Genomic DNA, 18,472 nt, shown 5'->3' with positions numbered 1-18,472 from the left:
ATCTCTGTGATGAAGGTTGGTGATGGTCCTGGGGGCTTGGTGCAAAAAATGCTGCTGGATGGTGGGGCTGAGCCAGGTTCATGGCTCAAAGCTGGTGACTAGGGTGTGGCTTCTCCATGGACAAAAGTCGGTGGGTAACAGCTGCTCCTGCCCACAGCCCCTGATTCCACTCTAGGCCTGCAGCAGGCTGAGGAATCTGGGGACAGCAGACAAAGCCCATGAGTGTGGGCTGGCCTGGAGCCTGGGTCCACAGTCCCCCAGCCCCCTGCCAACATAAGGCATGATTCTGGGCTGAGGAACCAAGTGGAGGGGACTGTACAACTTTTGGAAATGTGCACAGACAGAAAGTGACAGAGACAGAGCCCTGCCATCCAAAATGAGCCTGCAAACCCCAATTCCCAAACTCAGGACAACTTTCAGTGAGCCATCCCACGAAATAGTAAGTAGAATCCCAGTGAAAAGAAAAATAGAAGAGCCTGAAAAAGACTTCAAATAAACACATTTAGGGGAGTTCTCTAATGGCCTAGTGGGTTGAGGCTCCTGTGTTCTCACTGCTGTGGCTCTGGTTGCTGTGGTGCAGTGTAGATTCGATCCCTGAATCAGGAATTCCCACATAATGCCTGTATGGCAAAAAAAGAAAAAAAAATACCAAAAAAAAAAAAAAACCCCGCCAAGAGAGAACCTAAAATAAACATTGTAACTCTTATTAAAGAAAAATACATTTAGGATCCTCAAAAGTACTGGGGTAACACTCATAAATCAAGAAGAAAATTAAGGGAGTTCCCGTCGTGGTGCAGTGGTTAACGAATCCAACTAGGAACCATGAGGTTGCGGGTTCGGTCCCTGCCCTTGCTCAGTGGGTTAACGATCCGGCGTTGCTGTGAGCTGTGGTGTACGTTGCAGACGCGGCTCGGATCCCGTGTTGCTGTGGCTCTGGCGTAGGCCGGTGGCTACAGCTCCGATTCGACCCCTAGCCTGGGAACCTCCATATGCCGCGGGAGCGGCCCAAGAAATAGCAAAAAAGACCAAAAAAAAAAAAAAGAAAAGAAAATTAAGCACAAGCATCAGGAAATCAAGACTAACCAGGAAGGAAAAGGCTTTGCTTGAAATTGAAACAAAACATTCCAACAGGAGTTCCCTTCGTGGCTCAGTGGTTAACAAATCAGACTAGGAACCATGAGGTTATGGGTTTGATCCCTGGCATTGTGAAGTGGGTTAAGGATCTGGCATTGCCATGAGCTGTGGTGTAAGTTGCGGATGCAGCTCGGATCTTGTGTTGCTGTGGCTGTGGCACAGGCTGGTGGCTACAGCTCTGATTCATCCCTTAGCCTGGGAACCTCCATATGCCACATATGCAGCCGTAGAAAAGACAAAAAAAAAAAAAAAAAAAAAAAAAAAGAAAAAGAAAAAATCCAACAGAGTGGATAAGCTCTCAACACTGTTGAAAAGAACATTGATGAATGGGAAGTGGTTGTGGAGGAATTTCCCCAGAATGCAGCATAGAGAGTCAAAGATAAAAATGAGAAATTGCATGGAGCCTTGAGAGGCTCCCATAATTATCTCAGAGAAATTGAAGAAGAAGAAATAGAGATAATGGCAAAGAAGCCAGATATGATGAGAGTTTGCAGACCTGGAAAATGGTGTGAGGTCTCAGATCTGAAGTGCCCTCTGGAGAACCATGTGAGATAAATATAAATAAAGAAACCTCTGGGCAAATTGTAGGGAAAATGCTGCACTTCAGATCCAGAACCTAGAAAGGAGAGACCCTCAGACTGTTCTCAGCTTTCACATCAGCAACAATAAGTGGCAGAAGACAACTGCAAAATCTTTGATACACTGTGGGAAAATGGCACTGATAATTTTATATCCAGCTAAACTATCTCTCAGGAATGATTCTGGGAGGATTCTGGAAGCTCTTCTTATAGGGCAGCGTGAAATCAGGGAAGACATCCTGGAGGAGGTGCTGCTTGAGTTCCCCACCTACTGAGGGGATGGGAAGAGAGTCCAGGGAATTTGGGCTGGGTGGAGAGTATGAAGGAAGCTTGGGGAAATGCAGCCTGGATGGATGGGGCACCAATCCTGCAAGCCTAGAATGCCGAAGTGAGGATTTGGGAGTTTATTCTATGGGAGGAGAGCAGGGAGACCCATGCTCAGAGCTGTGTCTCAGGCAGGTGCCTGTGGGGCTTGTGTGGGGGATGGAGTATGTGAGGTTGGAGGCTGCATTCTTCTTCAGAGCCCTGGGTCGTGTCTGCCAGGTTGCACCTGTCTCCCCACCCAGCTGTCTGCTCTGTCTTCACCCAGCTGTCAGGGGGCCCCTGCCCACAGCCCCACGGGAGTCCTTGCTGTGCAGCAGCCACTCAGGCATACCGTGTCCCCTGCAGATGACCAAGATGCTGGACCTCTTGGAGGACTTCCTGGAGTACGAGGGCTACAAGTATGAGCGGATTGACGGCGGCATCACTGGGGGCCTCCGGCAAGAGGCGATTGACAGATTCAACGGTACCCCCACCCCTTACCTGGGGGTCTTGATTGGGACCCTTGTCTGCCTCTGTTCCTGGGCTAGGATCTTAGCCAGAACCCCAACCTCTGGTTAGACTAGCTGCTCCTCATATGGCTGAAGAAAGCAGGCCAGTCCATAGGTCCTAACAGCTGCCCCTTAGTTTTGAGTGGTAAGAGGAATTCGTTCCATGGAACTTTCTAGGGGCCTGCTGGGGTGCAAGGGGCGAGTAGATAACACCTGTTCAGAACTGAGAACTAGACAAGGAGGGAGGCAGAGGTGGAGGAAAACACCCTTGTTCTTAAATGATGCTGGTGCAGGGGGGTCTGGGTGGCACCCGTGGGCTTCTGATACCGACACCAGGTAAATGACCAGTTACAAGCAGGGCTGAACAAGGCCTGTCCCCGGAAGAAGACAGGCTGTGGAAAGCTTCTTTTTTTTCTTCTTTTTTTGCTTTTTAGGGCTGCACCCACGGCATATGGAGATTCCCAGGCTAGGGGTCCTGTTGGAGCTACAGCTGCTGGCCACAGCCACACCAGATTCAAGCCGCGTCTGCGACCTACACCACAGCTCATGGCAATGCCAGATCCTTAGCCCACTGAGCGAGGCCAGGGATCGAACCCGCAACCTCATTGTTCCTAGTTGGATTTGTTTCCATTGTGCCACGATGGGAACTCCCCCCTGTGGCTTCTTAAAGGAAGGACAGAGAAAGGGCAGGGCCATCCATGCCCAAACTCCCTGCCTCTCTTCCTTGTTTGGGAAGGAGGGGAGGCCAGGAGCTGGCTGGGGCAGGGGAGCATGGGAGGGGGCACTCAGCTGAACTAGCGCCTCCTTAGTGGTGAGTTTGCAGCAAGTGGTGTTGAGTTCTGCTTCCCAGGAGCTTGCAGCTGTTTCCCGCCCTCCACCTTCTGCACGGCTGCCAACTCACGGCAGAAGTAAAGTGGGTGCAGTTTCAGGATCTAGATGTTGCCTTGGTCCACGCAGAAGTGGGTGCAGCGGAAGCACCCGGCAGGTCGAGGACCTGTGGCAGCTCCAGTGGGTGCTGTGGTCAGTCGCAGGTCACTTAGTGAGGGGCCCTGATGGACCTGAGAACCAGCTGTCCTGTGCTGGTGGAGACTGACGGTGACTGACAGTGTCACCGTTCAGGAACAGTGGAGACCACCCAGAGCGGTGGCCAGGGCCCTGGAGATATGCCTGGGTGTCCCTTGGCTGCCCTGTCAGCATCTCGGGCCGGGGGAGCCGGGAGGGGTGAAGGAGTGAGGGCACCGAGTTCCCTGGGGGCTGACCCTCGGGCTTGGCTCGTGTGTGCAGTTTCTTCTTTGTCTGTCTGGGCTTTGAAAATTGGGTCTTTCCCATTCTGGCTCCCTCTTATGGGGTCAGGGCTCAGAGCACAGTTGGGGGCTCTGGGGGGCTCCGCGGGCTGTTCCGTCCACCCCTACCCTGAGTCCCAGGCCTCCCCTGGCTTCCCAGAGCTGAGGCTGTGGCTGCCTGTGATGGGGTCACAGTTCCTGCCCCCCCTCCCCGTCTTCCCTCCAGCCCTCCTGTCTGCCATCCACCTGTCCCCCCCTCCACCTCTCTGGGTGTGCCCCCCACTCACCCGTTTCTCTCCCTCAGCCCCTGGGGCCCAGCAGTTCTGCTTCCTCCTCTCCACCCGGGCAGGCGGCCTGGGCATCAACCTGGCCACGGCAGACACGGTCATCATCTATGACTCCGACTGGAACCCCCACAATGACATCCAGGTGTGTGGCCCTTGACACCAGAGCCCGCGCAGAGGGCCCCCCTCGGCCCCTGGTTCTGTAGGCTTTCCGTCCCTCCCCGCAGACACTCTCAGGGCTTTACCTCCTCCTGGACCCGCCTCCGGGGCCCAGGAGCTGAGCCCTTCCAGCTCCCTTGCTGTGCAGAAGAGGAAAGGCCCAGGGAGGGCAGGGGACATGGCCAGGAGTGTGCAGCCGTCTGCGTGACCCATGACCCCTGGTCTCTCCATCACTTATGGGATCCAGGCCATGGAGGGAGGCAGGATGAGGGGGTCCCGCGTCCCAGAGGGGGCTGGTTTGGGAGGAGAGGCCTGTTGGAAGTGGGAGAGGACGAGATGGGGGAGGGGCTAATGTGGCTGGTGAAGAGGGATGGGAGGGTGGGGGTAGGGGTCGTGGGAGCCTTGGCCACCCTCTTGGGGCAGGGCTGGACACAGAGACACTTTACGCTCTCAGGGGCACACACACAACCTCATGGTTCACGCACACGCGTGTGCTCCTGTGCACAGTCTTCCACATCGAGGGTCACCTAACACACAGAGTCCCAGGAGTATTCTCGTATCACATCCTGCCCCCACAAGGTGGCTGTGCATCTCCAGCAGGTGGGCTCACAGCCCCACCGGGGGTCACTCCCTGGGAGGTGCAGCCGCCATCTCCGCATGAGAGCCATCAGAGCCCTGTGTGGCTTCATTGCATCGAGCGCACGGGCCACGCTGCCCCTCACACTCCCCCCCACCCCTCCCCACATACCTGCGGTCACATACAGTTCCACCTGCACAGGCCCCCAGGCCCGCATGAGACCACACAGGACATGAACCTGGCTGCCCTGGTGCACGTGCATCTCCACGTGCAGTCACACAGCCCGTTCCAGGCAGAGTGGCTCCTGAGCGCGCGTGCACGCCCCTCCCCCCACATGGCACTTGGCCTTGAGTCCCAGGTGCTCAGCTGCAGGTCACCCCCAGGCCTTCAGCCGCGCCCATCGCATCGGGCAGAACAAGAAGGTGATGATCTACCGCTTCGTGACGCGGGCCTCGGTGGAGGAGCGCATCACGCAGGTGGCCAAACGCAAGATGATGCTCACGCACCTGGTGGTGCGGCCCGGCCTGGGCTCCAAGTCGGGCTCCATGACCAAGCAGGAGCTGGACGACATCCTCAAGTTCGGCACGGAGGAGCTCTTCAAGGACGACGTGGAGGGTGGGTGCCAGGGTGCCAGTGTGCCAGGGCAAGGGGGGGGGAGGGGAAGGAGGGCTCTGCTCGAGACACGCCCCTCCCAGGGCACCCCCAGCCTACGGCCTCTCCTCCCTCTGCCCCCTGCTCCTGGCCAGGATGGGCAGGGCCAGGGTGGCATCTCTAGGTGCTGTCCCCCCAGTCCTGCAGCCCCTTCACCTCTGTCCTACAGGCATGATGTCTCAGGGCCAAAGGCCTGCCACGCCCATCCCCGACGTCCAGTCCTCCAAAGGGGGTGCCCTGGCCGCCAGTGCAAAGAAAAAGCATGGCAGCACTCCACCAGGTAGGGGCCAACCCAGCCCATGCCCGGCTCCCCCCGTCCCCCCTACTGCTGCTCCTGGAAAGGAAGAGGACCCCCGAACCCCTGCCTGCCCCCCCACCAGCCCCTCACCTGGGTGTCTGCAGACTGTGGGTGGGCGGGCAGTGGGCTGTGTCCAGGTTTCTCTCTCTGACCACCGTGCTTCCTCTGCGGCCACCCCTGGCCGGGACTGGGGAGACCCATGGTCATAGGCGTTCAGGTGGGGGCCCCACGGCTGGACCTGGGCCGCGGGGCAGACCCCCAGCTCTGCACCCTGTCTGCCCCCAGGTGACAACAAGGACGTGGAGGACAGCAGTGTGATCCACTATGACGACGCGGCCATCTCCAAGCTGCTGGACCGGAACCAGGACGCCACGGACGACACGGAGCTGCAGAACATGAATGAATACCTGAGTTCCTTCAAGGTGGCGCAATACGTGGTGCGCGAGGAGGACGGCGTGGTAAGCCCCGCCCCTCTGAGGCCCCGCCCCCGCGGCGGCTTCTCTACCCCCAGAAACCTGCGTTATCCCCAAGACAGGCTCCTGGGTCTTTCCTGAATGTTCCCTCCCCTAACCCCTCAACTTCCACCACCTGCCACTCAGATCCTGGGTGCCAATTATCCTCCCTTGTGCCACTTTTCCTGTTGAAACCGGGAATCTCCAGAGGGCAAGAGTGGGGCTTTTTCGATTCTGTCCCCTGGTGCCAGGCACAAGGCCAGGAAATACTTGCGGAGAGAGTGAGTGAATGAATTACTGCGACAGGGGCAGGAAGAGGAAGACCATGTGGGGTGGGTGAGCAGGGAAGGCTTCCTGGAGCAGGCAGACTTTCCAGTTCATGCTTGAGCCCAGAGAGGGTGCGATGGGGTCAAAGCAGCGAGTCCAGGGGGCAGAGGTGCCCGCGGGCCCCGCCCTCCCTGAGCCATGGCACCTGCATGTCCCCAGGAGGAGGTGGAGCGGGAGATCATCAAACAGGAGGAGAATGTGGACCCCGACTACTGGGAGAAGCTGTTGCGGCACCACTACGAGCAGCAGCAGGAGGACCTGGCCCGCAACCTGGGCAAGGGCAAGCGTATCCGCAAGCAGGTCAACTACAACGACGCCTCCCAGGAGGACCAGGGTCGGTGTCCTGGGGGCAGGATCCTGAGTGGGGGAGGGCATTCCTGGGGTGGGGTGGGGGTGGGGTGGGAATAGGAGCCAGGTGGTGTGTGGGGGGGTAGGGTGGGGAGGGTCCCTGGGAGCAAAGGGGCGGGGGCGAGGGGGGTTGTTTGCAGGAACAAGATGGCTCGTGGTGTGACTGGAGGCAAGCCCCAGCCTCTCCATCTATAAAATAGGGACAGAGGTGGTAAAAGGTGTTAGGACACAGTGCAGGGTTGCTGGGATCCTAAGCTGCAGGAAGTGCATGGTGTTTTCACTGCCACTGTTTTGGGCTGGGCTCTCGGGGTTGGATACGGCACTCGGTGTGGGGTCGGGGGTGTGGGGGGCTCGGTTGGGCTTCTGTTTGTGCAGCTCACTTGGCGCCCCTCTGCTTGACGCCCGCAGAGTGGCAGGATGAGCTCTCAGACAACCAGTCAGAATATTCCATCGGCTCCGAGGACGAGGACGAGGACTTTGAGGAGAGGCCGGAAGGGCAGAGTGAGTCTCAGCGCCAGGACCCTGGGCTGGGCCAGGCTGTGTGTCGGGGAGCTGATGGCTGTCATCCTTTGGAGCAGGTCCTAAAGGGTCCTGCTGTCCTGGGGTGAGTTGGGGGACAGGGTGGGACAGGACACCCCGGGCCCTGCTGAGCACTTGTGGCGGGGCTGCTCCCCCAGGCGGACGGCGACAATCCAGGAGGCAGCTGAAGAGCGACAGGGACAAGCCTCTGCCCCCTCTTCTCGCCCGGGTCGGCGGCAACATCGAGGTGGGGTCTGCCTGCATGTCTGCTCCTCCAGCTCCCCTCCCCTGATTCCTCTCATCCCCTCACCCCTGCTGCCATCACGAGGTGTGGAGAAGGGGCCGGAGGGCTGGGGGGTTATACACGGGCCACCGGCCAGGCAGAGGTGGGCCAGGCTCCCCTTGGGGTCCTGCCTCCAGCCGGAGGCCCCTCCCCGCCCCTCCCCTCCCTGTGCCCCTTCTCCCTCATCTCCGCGTTCTCTGCTCTCCCACCCGATCCCCACCGGCCCAGGTGCTGGGCTTCAACGCCAGGCAGCGGAAGGCCTTTCTCAATGCCATCATGCGCTGGGGCATGCCCCCCCAGGACGCCTTCAACTCCCACTGGCTGGTGCGGGACCTTCGTGGGAAGAGCGAGAAGGAGTTTAGGTAAAGGGGCGGAGGTGCTGCTTGGGGCCGGGCTGCCCATCCCGGAGCAGGCAGGCTCTGGCTGGGCACGGCGGGCAGTGTTTCTGCCAGGCTTCGGGAGTCTGGGGAACTCACAGCCGTCAGGTGTCTGGGTGGCTCGGGTCCAGCCCTGGGCAGGGCTCCTTTGCAGAAAACCCTGGCCAGCTGCCCCTGCCAGAGCAGCTGGTGGCAAGGGCAGCGTGAAGGATTGGGGTTATCCAGCTGAGGGCTGGCCTGGGAGGTCCCCTGCCTGGAGGTGGCCCCTCTGTCTTCCTGGGGCCGCACCCAGCAGGCCTGGTTGGGAAGCAGGCCATGGGTGATGGTTCCCCGGGGGTCCTGCCGGCACCCCCCTCCCTGAGCCCCAGTCCCCCCCACCCCAGAGCCTATGTGTCCCTCTTCATGCGGCACCTGTGTGAGCCGGGGGCTGACGGCGCGGAGACCTTTGCGGACGGCGTGCCCCGCGAGGGCCTCTCCAGGCAGCACGTGCTCACCCGCATTGGGGTTATGTCACTAGTTAGGAAGAAGGTGGGTAAGCCTCTCCTGGCAGCCCTGGTGTGCCCCTGGCGGGGGGGGTCCGCGGGCAGATCCCTCCAGCTGGGGTCACGCACCTGCGTGGGGTCTGAGTCAGACCCAGAATGCCTCTCTGCGTGGGGGCCTGGAGACCAGGGTGGTAGGTGGGGACTGGGGTGGGGCAAGAGCCTGGCTGGGGGTTTGGGGTCAGAAGTGCATTTGGCTTGGCAGCCACCCCAAGCCTGGAACACTCACAGTCCCACCGGCGCCCGGAGACCCTCAGGTCTGAGCTGCCTCTCCTCTGCCTCTGCTTCCCTCCCACCTGCCCCAGGTTCAGGAGTTTGAACACGTCAACGGGAAGTATAGCACTCCGGACTTGATCCCCGAGGGCCCCGAGGGCAAGAAGCCAGGGGAGGTCATCTCCTCGGACCCCAACACTCCAGTGCCTGCCAGCCCTGCCCACCTTCTGCCTGCCCCGCCGGGCCTGCCAGGTCTGGGCGCCAATGAGCAGGGGAGGGCACCTGGGTCGTGGGAGGTGGCAGGGCCCCAGGAGACCCCACGTCCTTCCCCTGCCACCAAGGGCAGCCCCCCTCCTTCCCAAGGCTTCTGCTTGCAGAAGTGTCCCTCTCCTGAGAATTTTTTTCTTTTGGCCTTGCCCGCTCATGTGGAAGTTCCCAGGCCAGGGATCGAACCTGTGTCATAGCAGTGACCTGAGCCGCTGCAGTGACAATGCCTGATCCTTAACTCGCTGAGCCGCCAGGGACCTCCGAGTTTTTCTTCTTGGTAGTTTAGAGATGGAATTCACCGACTGCAATATCAGCCTTTAAAAGTGCTAGTCCATGGTTTCTAGTGTCTTCATAGGATTGTGAACCATTATCCCTAATTCCGGGATGTTTTCTTCACCCCAAAAAAGACACAGACGCATTAGCACTGACTCCCTGTTCCTTCTTCCCTTTGCTTCCTCTGGCAACCACTAAGCCACGCTTTCTTTCTCTCCTTTTCTTCCTCCCTTCCTCCCTCCCTCTCTTTCTCTTTTCTTTTTTGGCTCCCCTGCAGCATATGGAGTTCCCAGGCCAGGGATCAGATCAGAGCCACAGTTGTGACCTGTGCCACAGCTGCAGCAACGCCAGATCCTTGAACTCACTGTGGTCGGCTGGGGATTGAACCTGCGTCCTGGTACGGCGGAAACGCAGCTGATCCTGTTGCACCACAGTGGGAACTTTTTTTTTTTAATTTTAGGGCTGCACCTGAGGCATATAGAGGTTCCCAGGCTAGGGGTCCAGTAGGAGCTACAGCTTCTGGCCTTCACCACAGCCACAGCAACGCAGGATCCAAGCTGCGTCTGCAACCTACACCACAGCTCACGGCAACACGGGATCCTTAACCCACTGAGTGAGGCCAGGGATTGAACCCACATCTTCATGGAGACTAATGGGGTTCATTGCCGCTGAACCTCAATGGGAACTTCCGGAACTTCTTCCTCTTTCTTTTTTTTTAAAGCTGATCTACATTCTGTCTCTACGGGTTTGCCTGTTCTGTACATTTCACGTGAACGAAATTATACACTCTGTGGCTTGTGTAGCTCCGCTTCTTTCACAGCCTGACACTCTCTAGGTTCACCCACTTTGTGGGGCAGCAGCATTTCATTCCTTTTTGGGGCTTAATACTATTTCACTGTTTGGAGCCACCACGCTGTGTATGTCTGTTCATCAGCTGATGGGCTTTGACGTGTTTCTGTCCTTGGCTGTTGTCAATGGTTCAAGTGAAAACATGTGTTTTCATTTTTCTGGGGTGTGTGGCCGGGAATGGAATCCTGGGTCACGTGGTCTAACATTTGGAGGAACTGCCCACACTTTTTCACCGTGACCACACGGCTTTACGCTCCCACCAGCCACGTCAGAGTTTCTGTTTTTTTCACACCCTCGCCAGCACTTATCTGACTTTTGGCTGCAGCCACCCTCGTGGGTGTGGAGCGGTGTCTCACGGTGGATTTTGTTTTTGTTTTCTTTTTTGGCCGCACCTGCGGCATGCGGAAGTTCCTGGGCTGGGGATCGAACCCACGCCATAGCAGTGACCCGAGCTGCTACAGCAGCACCTCCAGATCCTTAACCTGCTACGCCACAAGAGAACTCCCTCACTGTGGTTTTGATTTGCATCTCGGACGGCTGAAGATGCTGGGAATATTTTCACCTGCTTTTGGGCCATTTGTGTGTCTTCTTTGCAGAAATGTCACTTCAGATCCTTTGCCCTTCCTTAACGGGCTGCCTCTGGGTGTCTTTTTGGGGAAAGCATCCCCTTCCCTCAGTGGGACCCCTCAGACCTGGGGCATCCAGCCTCTGCCAGGTGACAGGTGAGGCGCTGAGCCTCTCAGGCCACCCTGCTCCTGGGCACCTGTGCCTGTGGGCCTGTGTCTGGCCCCGTGAACCCTGTTTTCTCATCCATGACGTGGAATGGGGTCGTGCCCGCCTCCCAGGGCTACTCGGGGCACACAGGTCACTGGCACTGGGCAGTGGGGGGGAGGCCCACGGTCCCTCAGCCAGCGTGAAAGCCAGGACCACACCCAGCTGTCCTCTGTCCTCCATACTCGGCTGGCCTGGCCCGGGCTGTCAGGCTCCCCTGTCCCCCGTCCTCCTCCTGGCGGGGCAGGTCCAGGCCCTCCTTCCTCTTTGGCTCCCTATTTCCTCCCCCCACCCTCCCGTCTCCCCAAGTCCACCGGTCTTACCCCTTTCCCTTGGTCTTTCAGACAAACTGGAAGCCCAGCTGGGCTACATGGATGAGAAGGAGCCGGGGGTGCAGAAGCCGAAGAAGCCCCCGGAAATCCAGGTACGGAAGGTGCAGGTGTCTGGGCCCCTGCGGGTGTGGGGTGCGGGGTTGGGTCTGGGGACCCTCTCAGGCCTCGCCTAGGCGGCTGTGAGCCAGGGCCCCTGGCACCGTGTCCGAGCCCCTGGGTCTGGGGAGCGGGCTGGGAGCCAGCAGCGGCGGGAGCCAGGAGAGTGGGTTCCGAGCCCAATGCCCGTTTCCCGCCTCTGCTCCTGTTGGGGCCCCAGGCCCCGCAGCTCCCGAGTCTGTCCTCCCTAGGCCCTGGATGGCGTGGAGGGCGAGGACAAACACGAGAGCTCTGACGGCAAGGAGAGGGCCCGCGAGGAGCGCCTGGAGGAGGCCGAGAAGGCCCAGCCCTCTCCGGAACAGCTGCCGAAAGGTGTGGGCTTCCATCCATCGTGCTGTCTCCTGGCTCGGTTGCCCTGGGTCCGAGGAGAAGGGCGCCAGGCTGTGCTCCTGGCTGCGGGCGGGCTGTCCTGGGTGGGTGAGAGCCAGGGCTCTGTTCTCTGTACGTGGGCTTTCGCTGCTTACTGTACAGTTTGGGGGTTATTTATTGGGCTGTCTCTTTTTTTTTTTTTTTTTGGTTGTGCCCATGGCATGTAGAAGTTCTGGGGCCAGGAATTGAACCTGTGTCATGGCAATAACAATGCCGGACCCCTAACCTGCTGAGCTCCTAGGGAATCTTTTTATTGGCAATTTCTCAATCCAATGCATCGTGGTCCAGATACCTGAATCTGTAGGATATTGTTTCTCTATGATATTGGCGAAACCTGCTTTCTGGTTTCATGTGGTCAGATTTTGTAAATGCTCGTGCATCCTTGAAAAGAATGTCTGTTCTTTCATTGCTGGGTGTAAGGTTCTAAATATATGTGTTAGATCATTAAGTTGTTCAAAATTTTTTTTTTTTTTGTCTTTTTGTCTTTTTTAGGGCCGCACCTGTGGCATATGGAGGTTCCCAGGCTAGGGGTCTAATCGGAGCTGTAGCCGCCAGCATACACCACAGCCACAGCAATGTGGGATCTGAGCTGTGTCTACAACCTACACCACAGCTCATGGCAACGCCGGATCCTTAACCCACTGAGCAAGGCCAGGGATTGAACCCGCAACCTCATGGTTCCTAGTCAGATTTGTTAACCACTGAGTCACGACGGGAACTCCTGTTGTTCAGGTTTTTGATATTCTTAGTCATCTTTGATTTGCTTTTAATCAGTCAAATCTGAGAGACTTGCATTAAAATCTCTCACTGTCTTTGAGGATTAGTCTCTGTCTTTGTGGAGCAAGATTTTGCCTCATAGAGTTTATTATTATTATTTTTTGGTCTTTTTAGGGCCACACCTGTGGCATACGTAAGTTCCCAGGCCAGGGGTTGAGTTGGAGCTGTAGCCGCCGGCAGACACCACAGCCACATCAACGAGGGATCTGAGCTGCATCTGAGACCTACACCACCGCCCATGACACTTAATCCACTGAGCGAAGTCAGGGATCGAACCCGCATCCTCATGGATGCTAGCTGGGTTCGTTACCGCTGAGCCACAACAGGAGCTCCACTCATAGAGATTAGGGCGAGGCTATTAGGTACATATCAGTTCAGGTGTTTTATAGTTTTCTGCTGAAGCTTCTCTAATTATTATCTGACGACCTTCTTAGCCCATACTTTTTGTTTTAAGGTTTATTTAGGCTGATTTGGATTGGGCTTGCTTTTATTTTAGTGTATACGTGGTATCTTTCTTCTATCCCTTTACTCATAAGTGTAAATAGAAAACTTTATTGTGTTAAAATTCATGTTCCATACAGTACACACCTTCAGAGGGTACCGTTCATTAGTTTTTGGTATATTCGCAGGGCTCTACAACCATCAGCACAGTTCCTTTTACGATATTCTCATCATTCCAAAAAGAAACGCTGTACCCAATAGCCATCTTCTCCTCCCCTCAGCCCTTGGCAGTCACTAAGCCACTTTCTGTCTCTGTGGATTTGCCTGCTCTGAACACTTCATATCAATGGAATCATAAACTATTTGCCCTTTTATGTGTGACTCTCAGTGAGCATAATGTTTTCAAGCTTCATCTGTGTTGGACCCATGTATTGGAACTTTATTCCTTCTTTAAAAAAAAATTTTTTTAAACTAAAGCGTAGTTGTTTTACAGTGGTGTGCCATTTTAAAAAAATTTTATCCATTTATTTTTTAAGGTGATTTTTATTTCTTTCCATTATTGCTGGTTTACAGTGTTCTGTCAGCTTTCTACGGTACAGCAAGGTGACCCAGTCACACATACACATGTATATTCTTTTTTCTCACATGATCATGCTCCGTCCTAAGTGACTAGATATAGTTCCCAGCGCTGCACAGCAGGATCTCAGTGCTCATCCATTCCAAAGGCAATGGTTTGCATCTCAACCCCAAATTCCCAGTCTATCCCACTCCCTCCCCCTTGACAACCACAAGTCTATTCTCCAAGTCCATGATTTTCTTTTCTGTGGAAAGGTTCCTTTGTGCCGTATATTAGATTCCAGATATAAGTGATATCATATGGTATTTGTCTTTCTCTTTCTGACTTACTGCACTTAGTAGGAGAGTCTCCACTTCCATCCATGTTGCTGCAAATGGCAGTATTTTGCTCTTTTTTTGTGGCTGAGTAGTATTCCATTGTGTATATATACCACATTTTTTTTAAATAATTTTTTTTTTATTTTCCCACTGTACAGCAAGGGGATCAGGTTATCCTTACATGTATACATTACAATTACATTTTTCCCCCCACCCTTTCTTCTGTTGCAACATGAGTATCTAGACAAAGTCTCAATGCTACTCAGCAGGATCTCCTTGTTGTGTCTGATAAGCCCAAGCTCCCGATCCCTCCCACTCCCTCCCCCTCCCATCAGGCAGCCACAAGTCTCTTCTCTGAGTCCATGATTTTCTTTTCTGAGGAGATGTTCATTTGTGCTGGATATTAGATTCCAGTTATAAGTGATATCATATGGTATTTGTCTTTGTCTTTCTGTCTCATTTCACTCAGGATGAGATTCTCTAGTTCCATCCATGTTGCTACAAATGGCATGATGTCATTCTTTTTTATGGCTGAGTAGTATTCCATTGTGTTATATACCACATCTTAATCCATTCATTGGTCGATGGACATTTAGGTTGTTTCCGTGTCTTGGCTATTGTGAATAGTGCTGCAGTGAACATGTGGGTGCATGTGTCTTTTTCAAAGAACGTTTTGTCTGGATAGATGCCCAAGAGTGGGGTTGTTGGGTCATATGGTAGGTCTTAGATTTCTAAGATACCTCCATACTGTTCTCCATAGTGGTTGTACCCATTTACATTCCCACCAACAGTGCAGGAGGGTTCCCTTTTCTCCACACCTCCTCTAGCATTTGTTATTTGTGGACTTATTAGTGATGGCCATTATGACTGGTGTGAGGTGGTACCTCATAGTAATTTTGATTTGCATTTCCCTAATAATCAGTGATGTTGAGCATTTTTCATGTGCTTGTTGGCCATCCATATATCCTCTTTGTAGAAATGTCTGTCAGGTTTTTTGCCCATTTTTCAATTGGGTTGTTGGTTTTTTTTGCTGTTGAGTTGTATAAGTTGTTTGTATATTTTAGAGATTATGCCCTTGTCAGTTGCATCATTTGAAACTATTTTCTCCCATTCTGTAAGTTGTCTTTTTTTTATGGTTTCCTTTGCTGTGCAAAAGCTTGTCAGTTTGATTAGGTCCCAGTGGTTTATTTTTGCTTTTATTTCTGTTGCTCTGGGAGATGGACCTGAGAAAACATTTATGAGGTTGACGTCCGAATGTTGGCCTATGTTCTCTTCCAGGAGTTTGATGGTGTCTTGTCTTACGTTTAAGTTTTTAAGCCATTTTGAGTTTATTTTCATGCACAGTGTAAGGGTGTGTTCCAGTTTCATTGATTTACATGCAACCGTCCAGTTTTCCTGGCACCAATTGCTGAAAAGACTGTCTTTTTCCCATTTTATATGCTTGCCTCCTTGGTCAAAGATTAATTGGCCGTAGGTGTCTGGGTTTATTTCTGGGTTCTCTATTCTGTTCCATTGGTCTGTATGTCTCTTTCGGTACCAGTACCATACTGTCTTGATGACTGTAGCTTTGTGATATTGTCTGAAGTCTGGGAGAGTGATGCCTCCTGCTTGGTTTTTGTTTCTCAGAATTGCTTTGGTAATTCTGGGTCTTCTGTGGTTCCATATAAATTTTTGGATTGTTTGTTCTAGTTCTGTGAAAAATGTCATGGGTAATTTGATGTTGTGTCAATTTCTGCTGTACAGCCAAGTGACCCATTCATACATATATATACATTTTTGTTTGTTTTTTAAGGCTGCACCTGTGGCATATGGAAGTTCCCAGGCTAGGGGTCAAATTGGAGCTGCAGCTGCTAGCCACAGGCACAGGCACAGGCACAGCAATGCCAGATTCAAGCTGCATATGAGACCTATACCATAGCTCAGATCCTTAACTCACTGAGCGAGACCAGGGATCAAACCTGAATCCTCATGGATACTAGCTGGATTTGTAACCCCCTGAGCCACAAGGGGAACTCCTACATTCTTTTTTTTTTTTGTCTTTTTTTTGCTATTTCTTTGGGCTGCTCCCACGGCATATGGAGGTTCCCAGGCTAGGGGTCGAATCGGAGCTGTACCCCCGGCCTACGCCAGAGCCACAGCAACGCAGGATCCGAGCCGCATCTGCAACCTACACCACAGCTCACGGCAACGCCGGATCGTTAACCCACTGAGCAAGGGCAGGGACCGAACCCGCAACCTCATGGTTCCTAGTTGGATTCGTTAACCACTGCACCATGACGGGAACTCCTTTTTTTTTTTTAATTTCTTTTCCGTCATGTTCTATCCCAGGAGATTGGATATAGTTTCCTGTGCTACACAGCAGGACCTCATTACTTACTTATCCACTCTAAATGTCGTAGTTTGCATCTATTTACCTCCAACTCCCAGTCCACCCCACTCCCTCTCCCTCCCCCGTGGCAACCACAAGTATGTTCTCCATGTCTGTGGGTCTGTTTCTGTTTTGTAAATGGGCTCAGTTGTGCCATATTTTAAATTCCACATATAAGTGATATCATATGATATTTATCTTTCTCTTTCTGACTTACTTCACTTAGTATGAGAATCTCTAGTTGCATCCAGATCTTCATTCCTTTGTGCTGATAACATTTTCCTCTGTGGATAGGCCACGTTTTATGTATGCATTCATCGGTTGATGGAGTTTGGGGTTATTTCTGCTTTTTGGCTATGACAGATAATGCTGCTGTGAACATTTGTGTGTAGGTCTTAGTGTGGACATAGGTTTCAGTTCTCTTGGGTTATATACTTTGGGGCGGAATTGTTGGATTGTATGGTAAGTCTACAGCTAACATTTGGAGGAACCGCCAGATTTTTTTCTACAGTGGCTGAACATCTTTACGGTCCCACCAGCAGTGTGTAGGGTTCCAATTTCTCCACATCCTTGCCAACACTTATTATTATCTGCCTTTGTGATTATAGTCCTTCTAGTGGGTAAAAAGTCCTGTTTCAAGTGGTTCTGACTTGTATTTCCCTTATGCATAAAGATGTTGAGTATGTTTCCAAGTGTTATTGGCCATTTGTATATCTTTGTCGGAGAGTTGTCTTTCCAGATCCTTTGTCCATTTTTTTTTTGTCTTTTTTTTTTTTTTTCCTTATCTAGGGCTGTTCCCACAGCATATGGAGGTTCCCAGCCTAGGGGTCTAATCGGAGCTGTAGCCACTGGCCTATAGCACAGCCACAGCAACACAGGATCTGAGCTGCGTCTGCAACCTATACCACAGCTCACTGCAATGCCGGGTCCTCAACCCACTGAGCAAGGCCAGAGATTGACCCTGCAACCTCATGGTTCCTAGTCAGATTCGTTAACCACTGCACCATGATGGGAACTCCCCTTTTGTCCATTTTTTTTTTTTTTGTCCTTTTTTCCTTTTCTAGGGCTGCTCCCTTGGCATATGGAGGTGCCCAGGCTAGGGGTCTAATCCGAGCTGTAGCTGCCGGCCTACGCCACAGCCACAAAGATGCAGGATCCGAGCCGCATCTGCAGCCTACACCACAGCTCACGGCAATGCCGGATCCTCAACCCACTGAGCAAGGCCAGGGATCGAACCGAAACCTCATGGTTCCTAGTCGGATTCGTTAAGCACTGCGCCATGACAGGAACTCCCTTTTGTCCATTTTTAATTGGGTTATTTGTCTTCTTATTGAGTTATAAGAGTTCTTTGTAATACATGTTCCATATCAGATATATATGATTTGTAAGTATTTTCTTCTATTCCTTAACTTTTAATATATCTATATAATTAAGTTTTAGGTATAGCTTTTGTAAACAGTATATGGTGATATTTGTTGTTTTAACGCTAATCATGGAATCTCTGCCTTTTAGCTGGCAGGTTTAATCTCTTTACATTTATTGTAATAGCTAGGTATTTGGATGAATTTCTCCTCTTGTTTTATGCTTTGTGTTAACCTTGCCTTTTCTTCTTTTTTCTTTGGACATCTCTTGGATTGATGCAACTTTCTTTCTATTTCCCTTTTCTTCCCTCCACTCCTTTGGAAAGTTTACAGTCAATTCTATTCTGTACTCTTACATTTTTATCATGCTGCCTCTTGAATACTATGACTGTAGGCAACTTTAGCTCTGACCCACTTCTTTTCTGTCTTTGATGTGCTCTTGCTTATTTCTGAATCTTTAGTCCCTATTTAGACCTTCCCACATTCTTAGCAGTTTTGTATTTTCTTGTTTGTTCTTGTTGCTTTGTTCAGTGTCCTTCCTTCCAAAGTATGCCCTGAAGTGGTGCTTTCGGCATATTTCTGTGGATGGCAAATTCTCTCATTGTGTGTGGTTTCCCCTTACATCTTCCTGCATTTTCCTTGAATAATAGTAAGCAAAACTTGGGGTGGGGTAAGGATTTTCCCTCAGCCCTTTGAAGATGCTATTCCTTTTGTATTCTGACTTCCATTGTGCTGAGGAAGCTGCTTCCATTGTTGCTTCTTTGTAGGAAACCAGCCTTT

The 18,472-nt window shown here is 52.9% G+C and overlaps 1 protein-coding gene across 5 annotated transcripts in view; it reads left to right on the top strand.

The window, feature by feature from the left end:
* CHD5 (chromodomain helicase DNA binding protein 5) overlaps positions 1 to 18,472 on the top strand; it is a 69,564-nt gene that overhangs the window by 38,692 nt on the left and 12,400 nt on the right. For 3 of the 5 annotated variants that reach the window (XM_021095238.2, XM_021095237.2, XM_084962645.1), the window contains exons 21-33: positions 2,382 to 2,499; positions 4,112 to 4,236; positions 5,211 to 5,442; positions 5,648 to 5,758; positions 6,062 to 6,234; positions 6,715 to 6,889; positions 7,312 to 7,404; positions 7,581 to 7,669; positions 7,934 to 8,067; positions 8,466 to 8,610; positions 8,927 to 9,086; positions 11,339 to 11,418; positions 11,674 to 11,794. In XM_021095238.2, coding sequence (XP_020950897.1) covers positions 2,382 to 2,499; positions 4,112 to 4,236; positions 5,211 to 5,442; positions 5,648 to 5,758; positions 6,062 to 6,234; positions 6,715 to 6,889; positions 7,312 to 7,404; positions 7,581 to 7,669; positions 7,934 to 8,067; positions 8,466 to 8,610; positions 8,927 to 9,086; positions 11,339 to 11,418; positions 11,674 to 11,794 — 1,756 coding nt within the window. The remainder of the gene's footprint in view (positions 1 to 2,381; positions 2,500 to 4,111; positions 4,237 to 5,210; positions 5,443 to 5,647; positions 5,759 to 6,061; positions 6,235 to 6,714; positions 6,890 to 7,311; positions 7,405 to 7,580; positions 7,670 to 7,933; positions 8,068 to 8,465; positions 8,611 to 8,926; positions 9,087 to 11,338; positions 11,419 to 11,673; positions 11,795 to 18,472) is intronic. The other 2 variants (XM_084962644.1, XM_084962643.1) reach the window with 1 other exon arrangement.

This window comes from Sus scrofa, chromosome 6, assembly GCF_054392235.1.
Source record: "Sus scrofa isolate SSC_HxYL_T2T_F1_AM1 chromosome 6, Sscrofa_HxYL_maternal_Yorkshire_Landrace_v2.0, whole genome shotgun sequence".
NCBI lineage: Eukaryota > Metazoa > Chordata > Mammalia > Artiodactyla > Suidae > Sus > Sus scrofa.
This window is presented reverse-complemented; position numbering and strand designations above follow the sequence as displayed.